Here is a 14,410-nt window from a genome sequence, read left to right as displayed (position 1 = left end):
TTGTCTCCCTCCTGTGACTGTATAAACTGCCTGTTCAGACCGATTTCGACAACTGTACACCGAATCCTACCCTCCTCATTTTTCTCTAAGATACCGCCCCAGCAGTTCCCCTTTTCTCCTATCATCCTCTCTATATTATTCAGTATACCAACATATTTTAATTTCTTCTATTAAAAAAAGCAGGGAGTCTGCTCCCTTTGACCCTACCCCCTCTCATGTGCTCTCTCTCTCTCTCTCAAATAAATAAATCTTTAAAAAAAAAAGTGATCAGGGGCGCCTGGGTGGCTCAGCAGTTAAGCATCTGCCTTCAGCTCAGGTCATTGCATCAAGCCCCACATGCCATCAAGCTTCCTGCTTCGTGGGGAGCCTGCTTCTCCCTCTCCCTTTGCCTGCCGCTCCCCCTGCTTGTGCTCTCTCTCTGTCAATAAAATCTTTTTTAGGGGCGCCTGGGTGGCTCAGTCGTTGAGCGTTTGCCTTTGGCTCAGGTCATGATCCCAGGAGCCCCACATCGGGCTCCCTCTCCATGGGAAGCCTGCTTCTCCCTCTCCCACTCCCCCTGCTTGTGTTCCCTCTCTCGCTGTGTCTCTGTCAAATAAATAAATAAAATTTAAAAAAAAATAAAATCTTTTTAAAAATAAATTAATTAAAAAATTAAATTAAAAAAATAATAAATTAATAAATAAAAATTTTTTAAAAATTTAAAAAGTGACCACTTCCCATCTAGCAACCTGCCATTTCTGCCTCACTTACAGCACAACTCCTAGAGAGGTTTGTCTACTGTTGCGCATTCCTCTCCACCTCTTAATCAGGCTTTCATTCTCTACCTCTCCACTAAAACTGCCCTTGTCAATGCCACCAGTGCCCTCCACTTTGCTAAACGTCATAGTCACTTCTCCATCCCCATCTTACGTGACCTATCTGCAGCATTTGACAGAGCGAATCACTCCCTCCTTGAAACACTTTCTAAACTTGGTGCCCAGGAAACCACTCTCTTGAGTGGCTTCCTGACCCCTTCTCTCTTTTGCTGGTTCTTCCTCTTCTCCCTTTATTATTGGAGTGTCTCAGGGCTCAGACCCACCCTCCCTTTTCCTCTATCCACTCACACTCCATTCATGTTCCCTTCCAGTCTTGTGACTTCGGATGCCATCTCTACCTGGATGCCTCCCAGACTCATATCTCCAAGGGTCTCCACTGAATTCCAGCCACATACGTCCAACCGTCTACTCAACATCTCTACTTGGGTGCCTAATAGGCAACTCTAACATGCAACTCTTTCCCCCAACTCAAAATGGCAACACTCTTCCTGGAGTCACCCTTGATTCATCTTTTGATTCACCTCTCATCGCACATCCAAGTCTGTCAGCAATACCTTCAAAGTACATCTGGAATCATACTTCTTACTACCACCACCCCACATACACACACCTACTTCTCGTCTCACACCCAGACTATGACATTGCAGGACAGAGAGACCTACCTGCCAAATTCTGGCGCACAGATTTTTTTCTCTCTTGCGCTCCAAAACCCGCTTCTTCTTTCAAGGTGCATCTCAATTCATGCCTCCTCCACAGTCTGCTAACTAGCTTTTTTTTAAAAAAGTGCAAATCCGGGGTGCCTGGGTGACTCGGTTGAGCATCTGACTCTTGGTTTTGGCTCAGGTCACGATCCCAGGGTCATGAGATAAGAGCCCTGGGTCGGGCTCCACACGTAGCTCCAGAGTCAGCTTGTTCCTCTCAGTCCCCCTCGGCCCCTCCCCCTGCTTGCTCTCTCTCTCTCTCTCTCAAATAGCTAAATAAAATCTTTTTTTAAAACAAAGTGCAGGGCGCCTGGGTGGCACAGTCAGTTAAGTGCCTGCCTTTAGCTCAGGTCATGATCCCATGACCTGATTGAGTCCCTGCTCAATCTGTCCCTCCCCCAGCTTGTGCTCTCTCTCACTCACTCTCTCAAATAAATAAAATCCTTAAAAATTTTTTTAATAAATAAAATACATTTTTTAAAAGTGCAATTCCATGGGGCACCTGGGTGGCTCAGATGGTTGGGCGTCTGCCTTTGGCTCAGGTCGTGGTCCTGGGGTCCTGGGATGGAGCCCCACATCAGGCTCCTGGCTCAGTGGGGAGTCTGCTTCTCCCTCTCCCTCTGCCTCTCCCCCTGCTCATTCTCTCTCTCTGTCTGTGTCTCAAATGAATAAATAAAATCTTAAAAAAAAAAAAAAGTGCAATTCTAAAAGTCTGTCAATAAGAACCTAGACTGAGGTGCCAAACTGACCAATTCTGATATCCTTCTGTGGCAATAATTTGCCAGAAATAAGTCAAGCTCCCCTCTGTAGATGGCCCCAGTGCCCATCTGGACTGATCTGTTCACAGGGTACCTGCGTGGCCCCTGTAGCTCCTGGTTCAGTGATCTCCACAACAGGCCAGTCTGACTGCTGGAACACTGCTAAGGAGGATGGCTGATAATTTTTTAAAGAAATCCACTGAGAGGGGCGCCTGGGTGGCTCAGTCGTTGGGCATCTGCCTTCGGCTCGGGTCATGATCCCGGGGTCCTGGGATCGAGCCCCGCATCGGGCTCCCTGCTCAGCAGGAAGCCTGCTTCTCCCTCTCCCACTCCTCCTGCTTGTGTTCCCTCTCTCGCTGTCTCCCTCTGTCAAATAAATAAATAAATAATCTTAAAAAAAAAAGAAATCCACTGAGAAATAAATATAAAGATTTAGTCTTTTATCCAACTCATAGGGAAAATTGCTGGCAATGACAATCAACAAGAAATAAAGCAAAAAATAACCAAAAGAGAATACAGAAATCTTGGATCTGCAAAACTTGACCTGAGAAAAATGGAATTGATGGAAGGAATGGCCCTACATATATCAACAAAACCTTACAATACAAGATGTTGTTACTAAAATTTCAGATGGAGCCAGAACCCAATCCACAAGTCAAATCTTTTCAAAATGCAAACAGATCTCTTTGTAGTCAGAAATAAAACAAAAATGCCCACTATATGTTGGTTATATGAGAGGTCCTGGCTAGTGCAGTAAGACAAAAAAAAAAGTGTAAGATCTGAACATAAAGAGCAAAACCTTCGTTATTCAGACCATATTGACTATCAACACAGAAAAGCAAAGAGATTCTAAAAACCATTGGAAATTTTAAAAGATGTCAGCATTGTTGCTACTACACAAAATTCAATTGTATGCCCTTTATTTTTAAGATTTTTTATTTATTTATTTGACAGAGACACAGAGAGAGAGGGAACACAGCAGGGGGAGTGGGAGAGGGAGAAACAGGTTCTCTGCTGAGCAGGGAGCCCGATTCAGGGCTTGATCCCAGGACACTGGGATCACAACCGGAGCCGAAGGCAGACACCCAACAACTGAGCCACCCAGGCGCCCCTATGTCCTTTATTTTTTTTAAAGATTTTATTTATTTGAAAGAGACAGAGAGCACAAGCAGGGGGAGTGGCAGACAGAGGGAGATGGAGAACCAGGCTCCCCACTGAGCAGGGAGCCCGATGCAGGATGCGGGGTAATCCCAGGACTCTGAGATCCTGACCTGAGCGAAGGCAGATGCTTAACCAACTGAGCCACCCAGGGGCCCCAATTGTATTCCCTCTAAATACCAGAAACAAATATGTAATTTCTAAACATATTATTTACAATAGCAACCAAACCATACTGTACCTTGGAATAATTTGTTTAATTATGCAAGACCCTTATGAAGAAAACTATAAAATGGTATTGCAATTTTTTAAAATTTTTTTATTGTTATGTTAATCACCATACATCATTAGTTTTTGATGTAGTGTTCCATGGCTCATTGTGCATAACACCCAGCGCTCCACGCAGAACGTGCCCTCTTTAATACCCATCACCAGGCTAACCCATCCCCCCAACCCCCTCCCAAACTATAAAATGTTATTGCAATTTATAAAAATAATAAGACTTAAATAAAGGAGACATCCAGTGAGGTTATAGATGGAGCAATTTAGTATTATAAAATGGCAATTATGTACAAATTCAATGCAATTCCAATTGAAATCCCAAAAAATGGTTTCCTGGAACTTAGTAGACTGATTCTAAATTTTGTACAGAGGACCCAAATATAGCTGAGACAGCCTTATGGAAGAAGGAAGAATGCTTCCCATAAATAAAATAGAGTTCGGTTTTCTCTTTAGAATTTGGAGTATCTGGCTATAGCGGGCTCTTATGGAGAGCAATAATTAGCTAGAGTTGACTTGAGACTGCCCCTTCAGATAGAATACGTGCTCTCCAGTTCACCCAGCACATTGTTCTTATTTAAGGTACCTGCCTGATCCTGTAGATATTTGTATGATATTGCCTGGGGTGGGAGGGTAGGGAAGAGGAATGGAAGAGATTATTTTAAATTATATAGGTTCTGTTTGGTTTTGTAAAAGTCCTCCCAGTAAGCTGGCAAACAGAAAGAAGAAAAGAGTGGATTACATGACTCAAAGAGTTTGATGTTTCTGGTAGTGATCTGAGTATGACCATGGGAATGTGTGGCAGAGAAGGGATGGAGGAAAGCACGCCAGAGGTTATATAATGTGAGGGAATTGGAAGGTCCAAATGGCACAAGAGTTGGAGATGTCGGCTTCCCTGAGACCAATATGTGGAACTGGGTGAAGCGAAAGATTGTAAGACGAGAGAATTCACAGGGACTCTTTTAATGCTAAGTAGAACCAGAAGATATGGCAGAGAAATAGGAGAGACTCCAACACCAACAGAAGGAAGAATGATCTTTCCTGGAAACCCCACCGTGGACCAAGCTCTTTGACACAGGCTATCTCCTTGAACCCCAACATTAGTCCTCTGAGAGTAGACCTTAATATCCCTTTGTTATGGATGAGCAAACTGAAGCTATGAAAACTGAGGTCATTGGCCCCATGTGACAAGGTTGAGATTCAAAGCAGTCAGATTGACACTAGGGTCTCCCTATCTCCACCTCTCCTTTCACCAAAGTCACAATGGTCACTGAAGCACCCTGAAACGCACAGACTTGCGTTAAGAAAACAAAGCTAACAAAGGGTATTGTTAAGCCCATCCCCTCAAACACCCAGATTTTATCAATGCTTTGTTTCAAAGCTCCAGTTGAGACATTTGAAGGAGGAACAGAAATTCTGTCCAGCGCTCGCTAACTTTAGCCGAGAATCTTCGTGTTAACCAGATTTTTCTGGGGAGTCTGATGCAGACAGCCTTGATCCACAATGTCAGAAGCAAGCGATTTTAGAAATATAAGCCAGCTTCACGCGGTCGCCTTTTAACTCTGCCACTTCACCGAGTGTTTTAACCCTGTCTCCAAGCCCCCTGCCTCCTGTAAGATGGGTGTAATTACAGCGTGGTTTTGGAAGATTCCATGTGGTAAAGCTTGCAATTGTCCTAATGTGCTTAGAACAGTACCGGGCGCTGAAGAACTCAATATATTATAATTGTCATCATGAGTATGATGGAAGTCTTTTTAAAAAAATAATGCGGTATTACTTAGGGGTGTATCAAAAAATAAGGACTTATGGATAGAGGTGTAGTGTGACAAGGCATAGTAAAAATTCTGACAGAAAGTTAAAATAGTCCAAAGTTAGAGGTAAAATACCCACTGGGTAAAATTCTTTTAACCTTCTCTGTGTTTGAAAATGTCCATAACCCAACGCTGGAAAAACAACGCATTGTCGTGTGCTTTGGGAAGAGGAAGAGTTAGTTTCGTTTTGTTTCCTGATAAACAGAAAAGGTATCGAAAAGAAAACAAAATGGGCGAGATCTTCCTCAGCTCGGGCCCGCCTCAGGGCCGAGGGCCGTTCGTGATGCTGCCGGAATGAAATCGAGGACCGCTTGCGAAAGAGCGAATCCTCGAGAGCGTGACCCGGGGCTGCCAAGGCCTCGAGGGGACAGGGACGCGCTCCAAGCGGCGCATCCCGCCTCGGCGCCCAGGAGGTGGGGCCGGAGCGCGCCGGCGGACACGAGGCTCGGCCGTTACCCGAGGGCTCCGGGCCGGCGCTCGCCGCGGCGCGCCGCGGGTAAACACCTTCAGCGGGGCGGGGGAGAGAAGCGTCGAATTTCAAAAAAAAAAAAAAAAAAAAAAAAAACCACCAAACCCCCACAGCCCCGGGCGGGCGGGCGCGCGGATGGGCGCCCTTTGGCTGCGGGAGCGAGTGGAGGATGCTGGGAAGGAGGTAAAATGGCCACCGGCGGCGGCGCGGAGGAGGAAAGGAAGCGGGGGCGGCCGCAGCTCCTGCCACCCGCGCGGCCCGCGGCTCGCGGCGAGGAGGCCGAGGGCGGCCGCGAGAAGATGGGCTGGGCCCAGGTGGTGAAGAACCTGGCCGAGAAGAAGGGCGAGTTCCGCGAGTCGCGGCCGTCGCGGCGGGAGGAGGAGGGAGGCAGCGGCGTGGGCGGCGCGCTCGGCGCCGCCGCGGGCCTGGCGGTGCCGGGCCTCGGCGACTTCCCCCCGGCCGGCCGCGGGGACCCGAAGGGTCGGCGGAGAGACCCAGCCGGCGAGGCGGCGGATCCCCGCAAGAAAAAGGGTGCAGCCGAGGCGGGCCGGAGGAAGAAGGCCGAGGCGGCGGCGGCGGCCATGGCGGGCCCGGCCAGGCCTGGCGCAGCCGAGGACGCGGCGGAGCGGCCCGCTCAGGACGAGCAGGCAGTGGCGACGGGCCCCGCGGCGGGCCCGGGCAAGGGCCGCTTCCTGGTGCGCATCTGTTTCCAGGGAGACGAGGGCGCCTGCCCGACCCGGGACTTCGTTGTGGGCGCGCTCATCCTGCGCTCCATCGGCATGGACCCGAGCGACATCTACGCGGTCATCCAGATCCCAGGCAGCCGCGAGTTCGACGTGAGCTTCCGCTCGGCGGAGAAGCTGGCCCTGTTCCTACGCGTCTACGAGGAGAAGCGCGAGCAGGAGGACTGCTGGGAGAACTTTGTGGTGCTGGGGCGGAGCAAGTCCAGCTTGAAGACGCTCTTCATCCTCTTCCGGAACGAGACGGTGGACGTGGAGGACATCGTGACCTGGCTCAAGCGCCACTGCGATGTGCTGGCCGTGCCCGTGAAAGTGACCGACAGGTTTGGGATCTGGACCGGGGAGTACAAGTGTGAGATCGAGCTGCGCCAGGGGGAGGGCGGGGTCAGGCACCTGCCGGGGGCCTTCTTCTTGGGGGCCGAGAGGGGCTACAGCTGGTACAAGGGGCAGCCCAAGACGTGCTTTAAATGTGGTTCCCGGACCCACATGAGTGGCAGCTGCACGCAGGACAGGTGCTTCAGGTGCGGGGAGGAGGGGCACCTGAGCCCTTACTGCCGGAAGGGTATCGTGTGTAACCTCTGTGGCAAGCGAGGACACGCCTTTGCCCAGTGTCCCAAAGCAGTTCACAATTCCGTGGCAGCTCAGCTAACCGGGGTGGCTGGGCACTGAACACCCGCCTGCCTGCCAGGGTGAATACAGAGCCAGCTTACCCCTCTTAAGTGCCAAAACTTTTTTTTAAACCATTTTTTACGTTTTCGAAGGAGATCTTTTTAAACCTACAAGAGACATCTCTCTCTGCCTTCTTAAATCGAGTTTACTCCATTTCAGCCTTTTCCGAATTGGTGACTCTGTCATCAGTAACCACCGAGAACTGTAGCGTGCAGATGTGTCGCCTCTCCCTTTTTAAAATTTTGTTTTCGTTTTTGTATCTGGGTTGTTTTTGTTTTTGTGTGTGGTTTTTGTGTGGGTTTTTTTGTACTTTTTACTCCCCACGCCTTGTCTTCTCCCGGGATTTTCATCCATTGGGCTGCCTTGCTCATCTTTATGCCCCAGCACTAGGTACGGGGCCCACCACGTGGTAGGCACTCCATCAGTGTTTGTTGAATTGAGAAGTTGACTGTGGCTTCTGTCAGGGTGTCTACTTTTTGCAGCTCTTCCCCCCTCCCCGTTATTTTGCTGCTTCTAATCTATGTGGTCTGAGAATTTGTGAAACCATTGTTGTTAGAAGTGTATGTAATCTGAGTCAATAAGCTCTGAATGGTGGCCAAGGGCCTCTCTTATGGCATTAAAAAGCATGGACTTTGGGACAGCTGTTCAGTGGCTCAGAAGCCATTTTTCACAGAATCATGGAATTTGGAATTTTCTTGCTGGAAAGGACCTAAAAATTGGTTTAGACCAATCCCCTGGATTTCCAACAGATGAAACAGGCCCAGAGAGGTTAAATGACTGGGTCAAAATCACATAGCTGTCTGGTGCCAGAGCTAGCCTAGAGTAGAGTTCCCTGACCCCAAGCCCGGTGCTCATTCCACTACCTCTCACACTTCACAACATTTTCCTCAACACTTGAGGGCCCAGAAAGTCTGATCTCTCCAGAATGATGAGCCCAGAGGAATGCTAAGAAATCATCTCGGGGAGGAAGCAGAAAGGGATTTAGCAGGGGCTTCTGAATACTTGGGAGATAGGGAAGGGCCAAAGGAACATAATCTAGGGTGTACTCATTGCTCCGTGAGGTATCATATCTGGATTAAAGTGCCAAGTCCTTTGGGGCCTTACCCTTCATCATTCACTGCCACCACTTAGAAATGGGGGTGTTCCTAAATAAGGAAACCTACCAGAGGTTTACATTTGCACCTTAGCCCCAATAGCTAGAAACCCCAGAGAAGCCTCTAACTGGAGCTCATCTACAACTTCCTGACTCACAGGAGAAAGGTGATTTTAACCTGGAATCATAAGTAAGCTGTTAACTCTAAAATTTGCTTGCAAAACAGGTCAAGCAAGAGGGCATTGGGTCAACTAAGTGTTACCGAGTTAAAGTAGAAAAGACAGCTGCTTTTCTTTTAGTTTTTGTTTTTCCTTTGCATTATGTTTTGCTATTTCCTTGTGGCTTAGAATGTAAAATCGATTGTTAAAAGTTTTGTTCTGAATAAATATTTATCTTTTGTATTGCTAACACCGTTGCCCTATCTCTTTTCAAAGTGTAAGATGCTGGGGTACACAGACTCTCTAGTTCAATCCATATTTCTACACATCATTTGTTTACCCTGCAAAAGCATTTCCAACCCCTGCAGGCCACGCTTAGCACCTACTGTGTTGTGCCAGGCCCTTTGGAATTGTTACCTAAACCCTATGTATGCATCGCACTCACTTAGCACATTGTAAAAACTCAAATTTTAAGCCCTAACTTTGCTCCAAGGATTCAGAATCGCTGGTGTGAGTGAGAATTTTTTTAGTAAGCATCCCCAAACAATTCTGATTGGCAGCCAGGTTTGAGACCACAATTCTGAATGGTACTAAAATGAGAGAGATGGATTCTTGCCTCAGGAGATTACAATGGGGAAGGCAGAAGTAAGATGTTAGCTTCATCATCTTAGAGTAAATGCCACGAATTGGATGCAAAGTATTTATGGGCTTTTAAAAATGCCATCTCTTGGGGCGGCTGGGTAGCTCAAGTCGTTGGGCGTCTGCCTTCGGCTCTGGTCATGATCCCAGAGTCCTGGGATCGAGCCCCGCATGGAGCTCCCTGCTCCGCGGGAAGCCTGCTTCTCCCTTTCCCACTGCCCTTGCTTGGGTTCCGTCTCCCGCTGTCTCTGTCTGTCAAATAAATAAATATTTTTTTAAAAATGCCATCTTTTCAGGTACTAAGGGAGGAAGAAAGTCCAGGAAACTTCCCAGAGAGCTGACTCACTCCAAGCCAGCCCCAGACACAGCTCTGAGACCCCAGACACAACCAACTGAAGGATTTTCAGCTCTGAGACGTTAAAATGATCCAATCCTAAGAACCAAAGTTCTCAATGTCTTGATTCTCTAACTCAGTGATTTGAGGATATTTCCAGAACTGATAAGGTGTAGTCAAGGCCTGGTTGGCTCTTAGGAGTCCTGCCTTTCCAGGCCTGCTCAGCCCCTCATTCTTGTCTCCCAAAGCAAACAGACCCTTCCCTGCTCGATCCCTTCCCCCCTTATCTCTCCCTTCTGTGCCTTGGGTTTCCCTCCTTCACAGGCCGGAGGCGGGGAGAAAGCCTGCATTCATCATGCATTCATCATACCCTCCTTCCCTCCAAGCAGGCACTGTGCCAAGGAGCCTCCTAGGAAGGAATCTTCCCTCTCTCTACCCTTCCCCCCACCTCCCCCCCTCCCCCCAGCTCTCCTGAAGGGAGCAGAGGAAGAAACTATTTCCCTGCCCATCCCCCACAGGATCTGCTCCAGGGCCTCCTGCCTGGCAGTCTGGGGACGGAGCCATGGGCTGGAAAGGAACAAACCTCCCCCAGCTTCCTCTCCTGATCTAGCAACCCCCAAATTACAATCCCTCACTATTCATGGGTTCCTAGGGAGTATGCAAAGATCCCCAGACTGAGGCTGGCTAACTGACATTCTTTTCATTGGGCTTTCAACAGATACGAGGGCCATTAGAGCCAAGCCCTCCTGCAAGGCATTTTGCATACACCCGGGAATGAGATAGTTACTTGCAGAGGGAGATGCAGATAAGTGAAGAGCAGTGTTTAAAATAATATTAAGTATTTTTAAATATTCTGAAAAAGACAAAGAATATAAAATTGTCTGAAGTACAGGTCTCCTGGAAGAGATGATGATGTCATGACTGAAACCCGCAAGATGAAGAAGTCATGTGAAGAGTGCCGAGCTGTCCAAGCAGCACAAACAGCCTGTGCAAAGACCTGGAGGCCAGAGCACACAGGGTTTCAGGCTGGCTGTAGAGTCACCAAAAGATGTGCTTGGGAAAAGGCCAAGAGGAGGTGGCCCCAGGCCTGTTGGGCCTGTCGGTGTTACTTAAGAGACTTTATTTTGTCCTGACCCCCTCCAGTCTGGCCACCTCCATTCCATCCACTTATTTAGCATGTATACTAAGCACCAACTCTCTCGAGGCATGGAATACAGCAAGAGTCAAGTTCCCTGGGGCTCAAATTCTAGGGGCACACAAAGACATAATTACAAACTATGATCAAGCACTGAAAGAAACAGAGATTGATCTGGTCTTGGAGGTCAGGGATAACTTCCCAGAAAAAACGTCTGAACTGAGGTCAAGAAAATTTATGAGGAGTTAATTGAGAGATGGTGTTGGGGGTTAACAGGCGACAAGAGTACATTAGCCTCCGCAAAAGGGATAACAAGTATAACAACCCTATGCTGAGAGGAGCGAGCCATGGCCGATTCTAGAAACCAAATGCCCAGTGTAAAAGTCCAGGTTTAGAAACAGAAACCACTGTAGGTATTGAAGAAAGTGATGGGGCCTAAGTTGGGTATTAGGAATGACTCCTAGAATACTACTGAACTAACCTACTACAGGAGCTGCTACCTCTCCTAGAAAGGAGCCAGGAAGCCATCACTGGAAGGGTTGAGTTTGAGGACACACTACTGAAGCTACCATCCAAGGACAGGCTGCCGGGATCAGAAGGCCACTGCCATGTCTACTGCCAGGACAATGAAATGAGTTTTTGAAGCCAGAGACAGGACACACGTGTCTCCACAACCTTACTTAGCAGAAACAGCCGAAACTATTTGACTCCTGCCTTACTTCCACCTTCAAACCTCATGCAAATGTATCTACTTGCTGCAGGGGAGTCAGGAAGTGTTTTAGCTTTCCAGTATGTGAGCACAGGAAGGCACATAAACAGTGGGAATCAGGGCACTTGGCTGGCTCAGTCCATAGAGCCTGCGACTTTTTCTTTTAAGTTTTATTTATTTTAGTAATCTCTACACCTCGCATGGGTCCGAACTCACGACCCCGAGATCAAGAATTGTATGCTTTTCCTACTGAGCCAGCCAAGAGCCCCATGAGCCATGAGCCTGTGACTCTTTTTTTTCTAAGGTTTTTTTTTTTGTTTTTTTTTTTTGGTGGAGAGAGAGCACAAGCAGGGGGAACGGCAGGCAGAGGGAGAAGCGGGCTCCCCACTGAGCAAGGAGGACCCAACCTCAGGACCCCCGGATCATGACCTGAGCCGAAGGCAGACGCGTAACCGACTGAGCTACCCAGGCATCCCGAGCCTGTGACTCTTGATCTCAGGGTCTTGAGTTCAAGCCCCACTTCTGGGGTAGAGTTAAAAAACAAAAAACAGTGGGAATGGATGCCGTCTGCCAACTAACCAACCCTATCCAGAACAGCTAGTGTGGCCAGTGCAGAGAGAGAAGGGAGACAATGGTACAAAATGAGGCTGAAGATCCTGGGGGTTTGGTCAGCCATGTTTAGAATTTGAGTCTAAGAATGATGATGAGGAACCATTGAAAGATTTTTAAGCGAGGAAGAGACATGATCAGGGTTGTATTTTTAAAAGATAATTCAGGGGGCACATGGGTGGCTCAGGTGGTTAGGCATCTGATTCTTAATCTCAGTTCAGGTCTTGATCTCAAGGGCGTGAGTTCAAGCCCTGTGTTGGGCTCCATGCTGGGCATGGAGCCTGCTTAATAAAAAATAAAAATAAAATATAAGATAATTCAGGATGCTTTGTAGAAATGGGTCAGCAGGAGCCCAAATATAAAGAAGGGCAGGGGTACCAGGGGATGCCAGTCAGTTAAGCAGCTGACTTCAGCTCAGGTCATGATCTTGGGGTCCTGGGATTGAGCCCCACATATTGGGCTCTATGCTCAGCAGAGAGTATGCTTCTCTCTCCCTCTGTCCCTCCACCCATTTGTGCTCTCTCTCGCTTGCTCTCTCTCAAATGAATAAAATCTTATTATTTTTTAAAGATTTTATTTATTTATTTGACAGAGAGAGACACAGCGAGAGAGGGAACACAAGCAGGGGGAGTGGGAGAGGGAGAAGCAGGCTTCCCGCTGAGCAGGGAGCCTGATGTGGGGCTCGATCCCAGGACCCTGGGATCATGACCTGAGCCGAAGGCAGACGCTTAACGACTAAGCCACCCAGGCGCCCCTGAATAAAATCTTAAAAAAGAAAAAAAGCATAAAGAAAGCCAATTTCCCCAGGTGAGTGATGAGGGCACCTTGGACCTGGATGGTGAAGATGGACATAGAAAAGTAGTCAAGGTAAAGAGATATATTTAGGAGTTTAAATCAGCAAGACTTAGACATGGGCTGGGGGACGTGTAAGCACCAAAGATGATTCCCAGGTTTCCAGCTTCTGCAGTTGGATAGATGGTCGGTCCAGTCCCTGAGATGCAGAACAGAGGAGAAAATCCAAGTTTGAGATGAAGGTCTTGAGTCAGATTTGGGACATAAAGAATGTCTAAGGGAAGTTATGGAATAGGTGGCTTAACACAGGTCTTAAATTCTAAGGAGAGTTCTGGGCTAGAGAAAGAAACAGGATTCCTATAGCAATGGCCTTCAAACTCTTTACCCACATCCCACAATAAGGTAGACATTTTATATTGTGGCCATCAGACATATGCATATATGTACTTATGTATAAAGAAAGAAGAGTGCCCCTTGGACTGAGTAATGGGGAGGTCACTGGTGAGGGACTTTTAGAGGCAGAGTGATGACAACAGGAGGCAGACCAAGGAACAAATAATCTTCCTAAAATGCCCAGTGCTCCGACACTCCCTCTGGGGCTCCCTATTGCTCTAGGGAGTCAGCCTGGCATCCAAGTCCTTTCACAAGAGGCTCCTGGGCTCCTTTGGGACCTCATTCTCAGCCAGAGTGCCCATTACATCTATGCATGTCAACTCCAGGTATGGCCAACACAGAGCAAGCAGAAGGAGTTCAGTATGGCGGAGGGTGGAGCGGTACAAGAGGAAGCTATGGGTGAACAGGGCTCAGATTATACCAAGTTTAAGGTGGAGTCTCATGAGAGTGTACACCAGACATGTGCAAAGCCAGTGGGTCCATACAGTGCCACTGACTGGATTTTCAACCTGACTGAGACTATTTGGAGGAAGACATGTTTTATGAAAATAAACACAGATATAATATGGAGGAGAAAGCAAACTTTACAGAACTTTAAAGTAAAACATGGGAGGAGCCTGGGTGGCTCAGTCTGTTGAGCATCTGACTCTTTATTTTGGCTAGGGTCATGATCTCGGGGTTGTGGGACCCACCCCGAGTCAGGCTCTGAGCTGGGCGTGGAGCCTGCTTGGGATTCTCTCTCTCTCCTTCTGCGCAGCCCCCCTATATAAATAAATAAATAAAATAAAACATGGACTAACATTTTTGGAAAACAGTTTGGCATGTTCTGTCAAAATTTAAAATTCGCATAATCTTTAACACAGCATTCACTTATAGGAAATGAATCTATAGCTAAACTTGGACATGTGCACAATACCAGTGTACCAGGATGTCCACTGAAGAATTACTAGGGGTACTAAGGGCTAGAAACAAGCCTGACTGTCTATCAATAGGTAACTAGATAGTGGAACATTATATAGCTGTTTAAAGGACAGTTCTGGGGGCGCCTGGGTGGCTCAGTCATTAAGCGTCTGCCTTCAGCTCAGGTCATGATCCCAGGGTCCTGGGATTAAGCCCCGCATCAGGCTCCCTGCTCCGCGGGAAGCCTG

General features: G+C 47.8%; 1 protein-coding gene across 1 annotated transcript; it reads left to right on the top strand.

Annotated features, from left to right (window-relative positions):
• The first annotated feature begins 6,129 nt into the window (after positions 1-6,129).
• ZCCHC3 (zinc finger CCHC-type containing 3) lies at positions 6,130-8,901 on the top strand. The gene has a single exon (XM_028118945.2). The coding sequence runs from the start codon at positions 6,180-6,182 to the stop codon at positions 7,398-7,400; it is 1,221 nt and encodes a 406-aa protein (XP_027974746.1). The 5' UTR covers positions 6,130-6,179; the 3' UTR covers positions 7,401-8,901.
• The last annotated feature ends 5,509 nt before the right edge of the window (positions 8,902-14,410 follow it).

This window comes from Eumetopias jubatus, unplaced genomic scaffold (assembly GCF_037043125.1).
Source record: "Eumetopias jubatus isolate StellerSeaLion01/CBP00866 unplaced genomic scaffold, mEumJub1_p1.0 scaffold_9, whole genome shotgun sequence".
In the NCBI taxonomy this organism is placed as follows: Eukaryota; Metazoa; Chordata; class Mammalia; order Carnivora; family Otariidae; genus Eumetopias; species Eumetopias jubatus.
The sequence above is the reverse complement of the archived record's forward strand: the minus strand, read 5'-3'. Positions and strand labels throughout refer to the sequence as shown.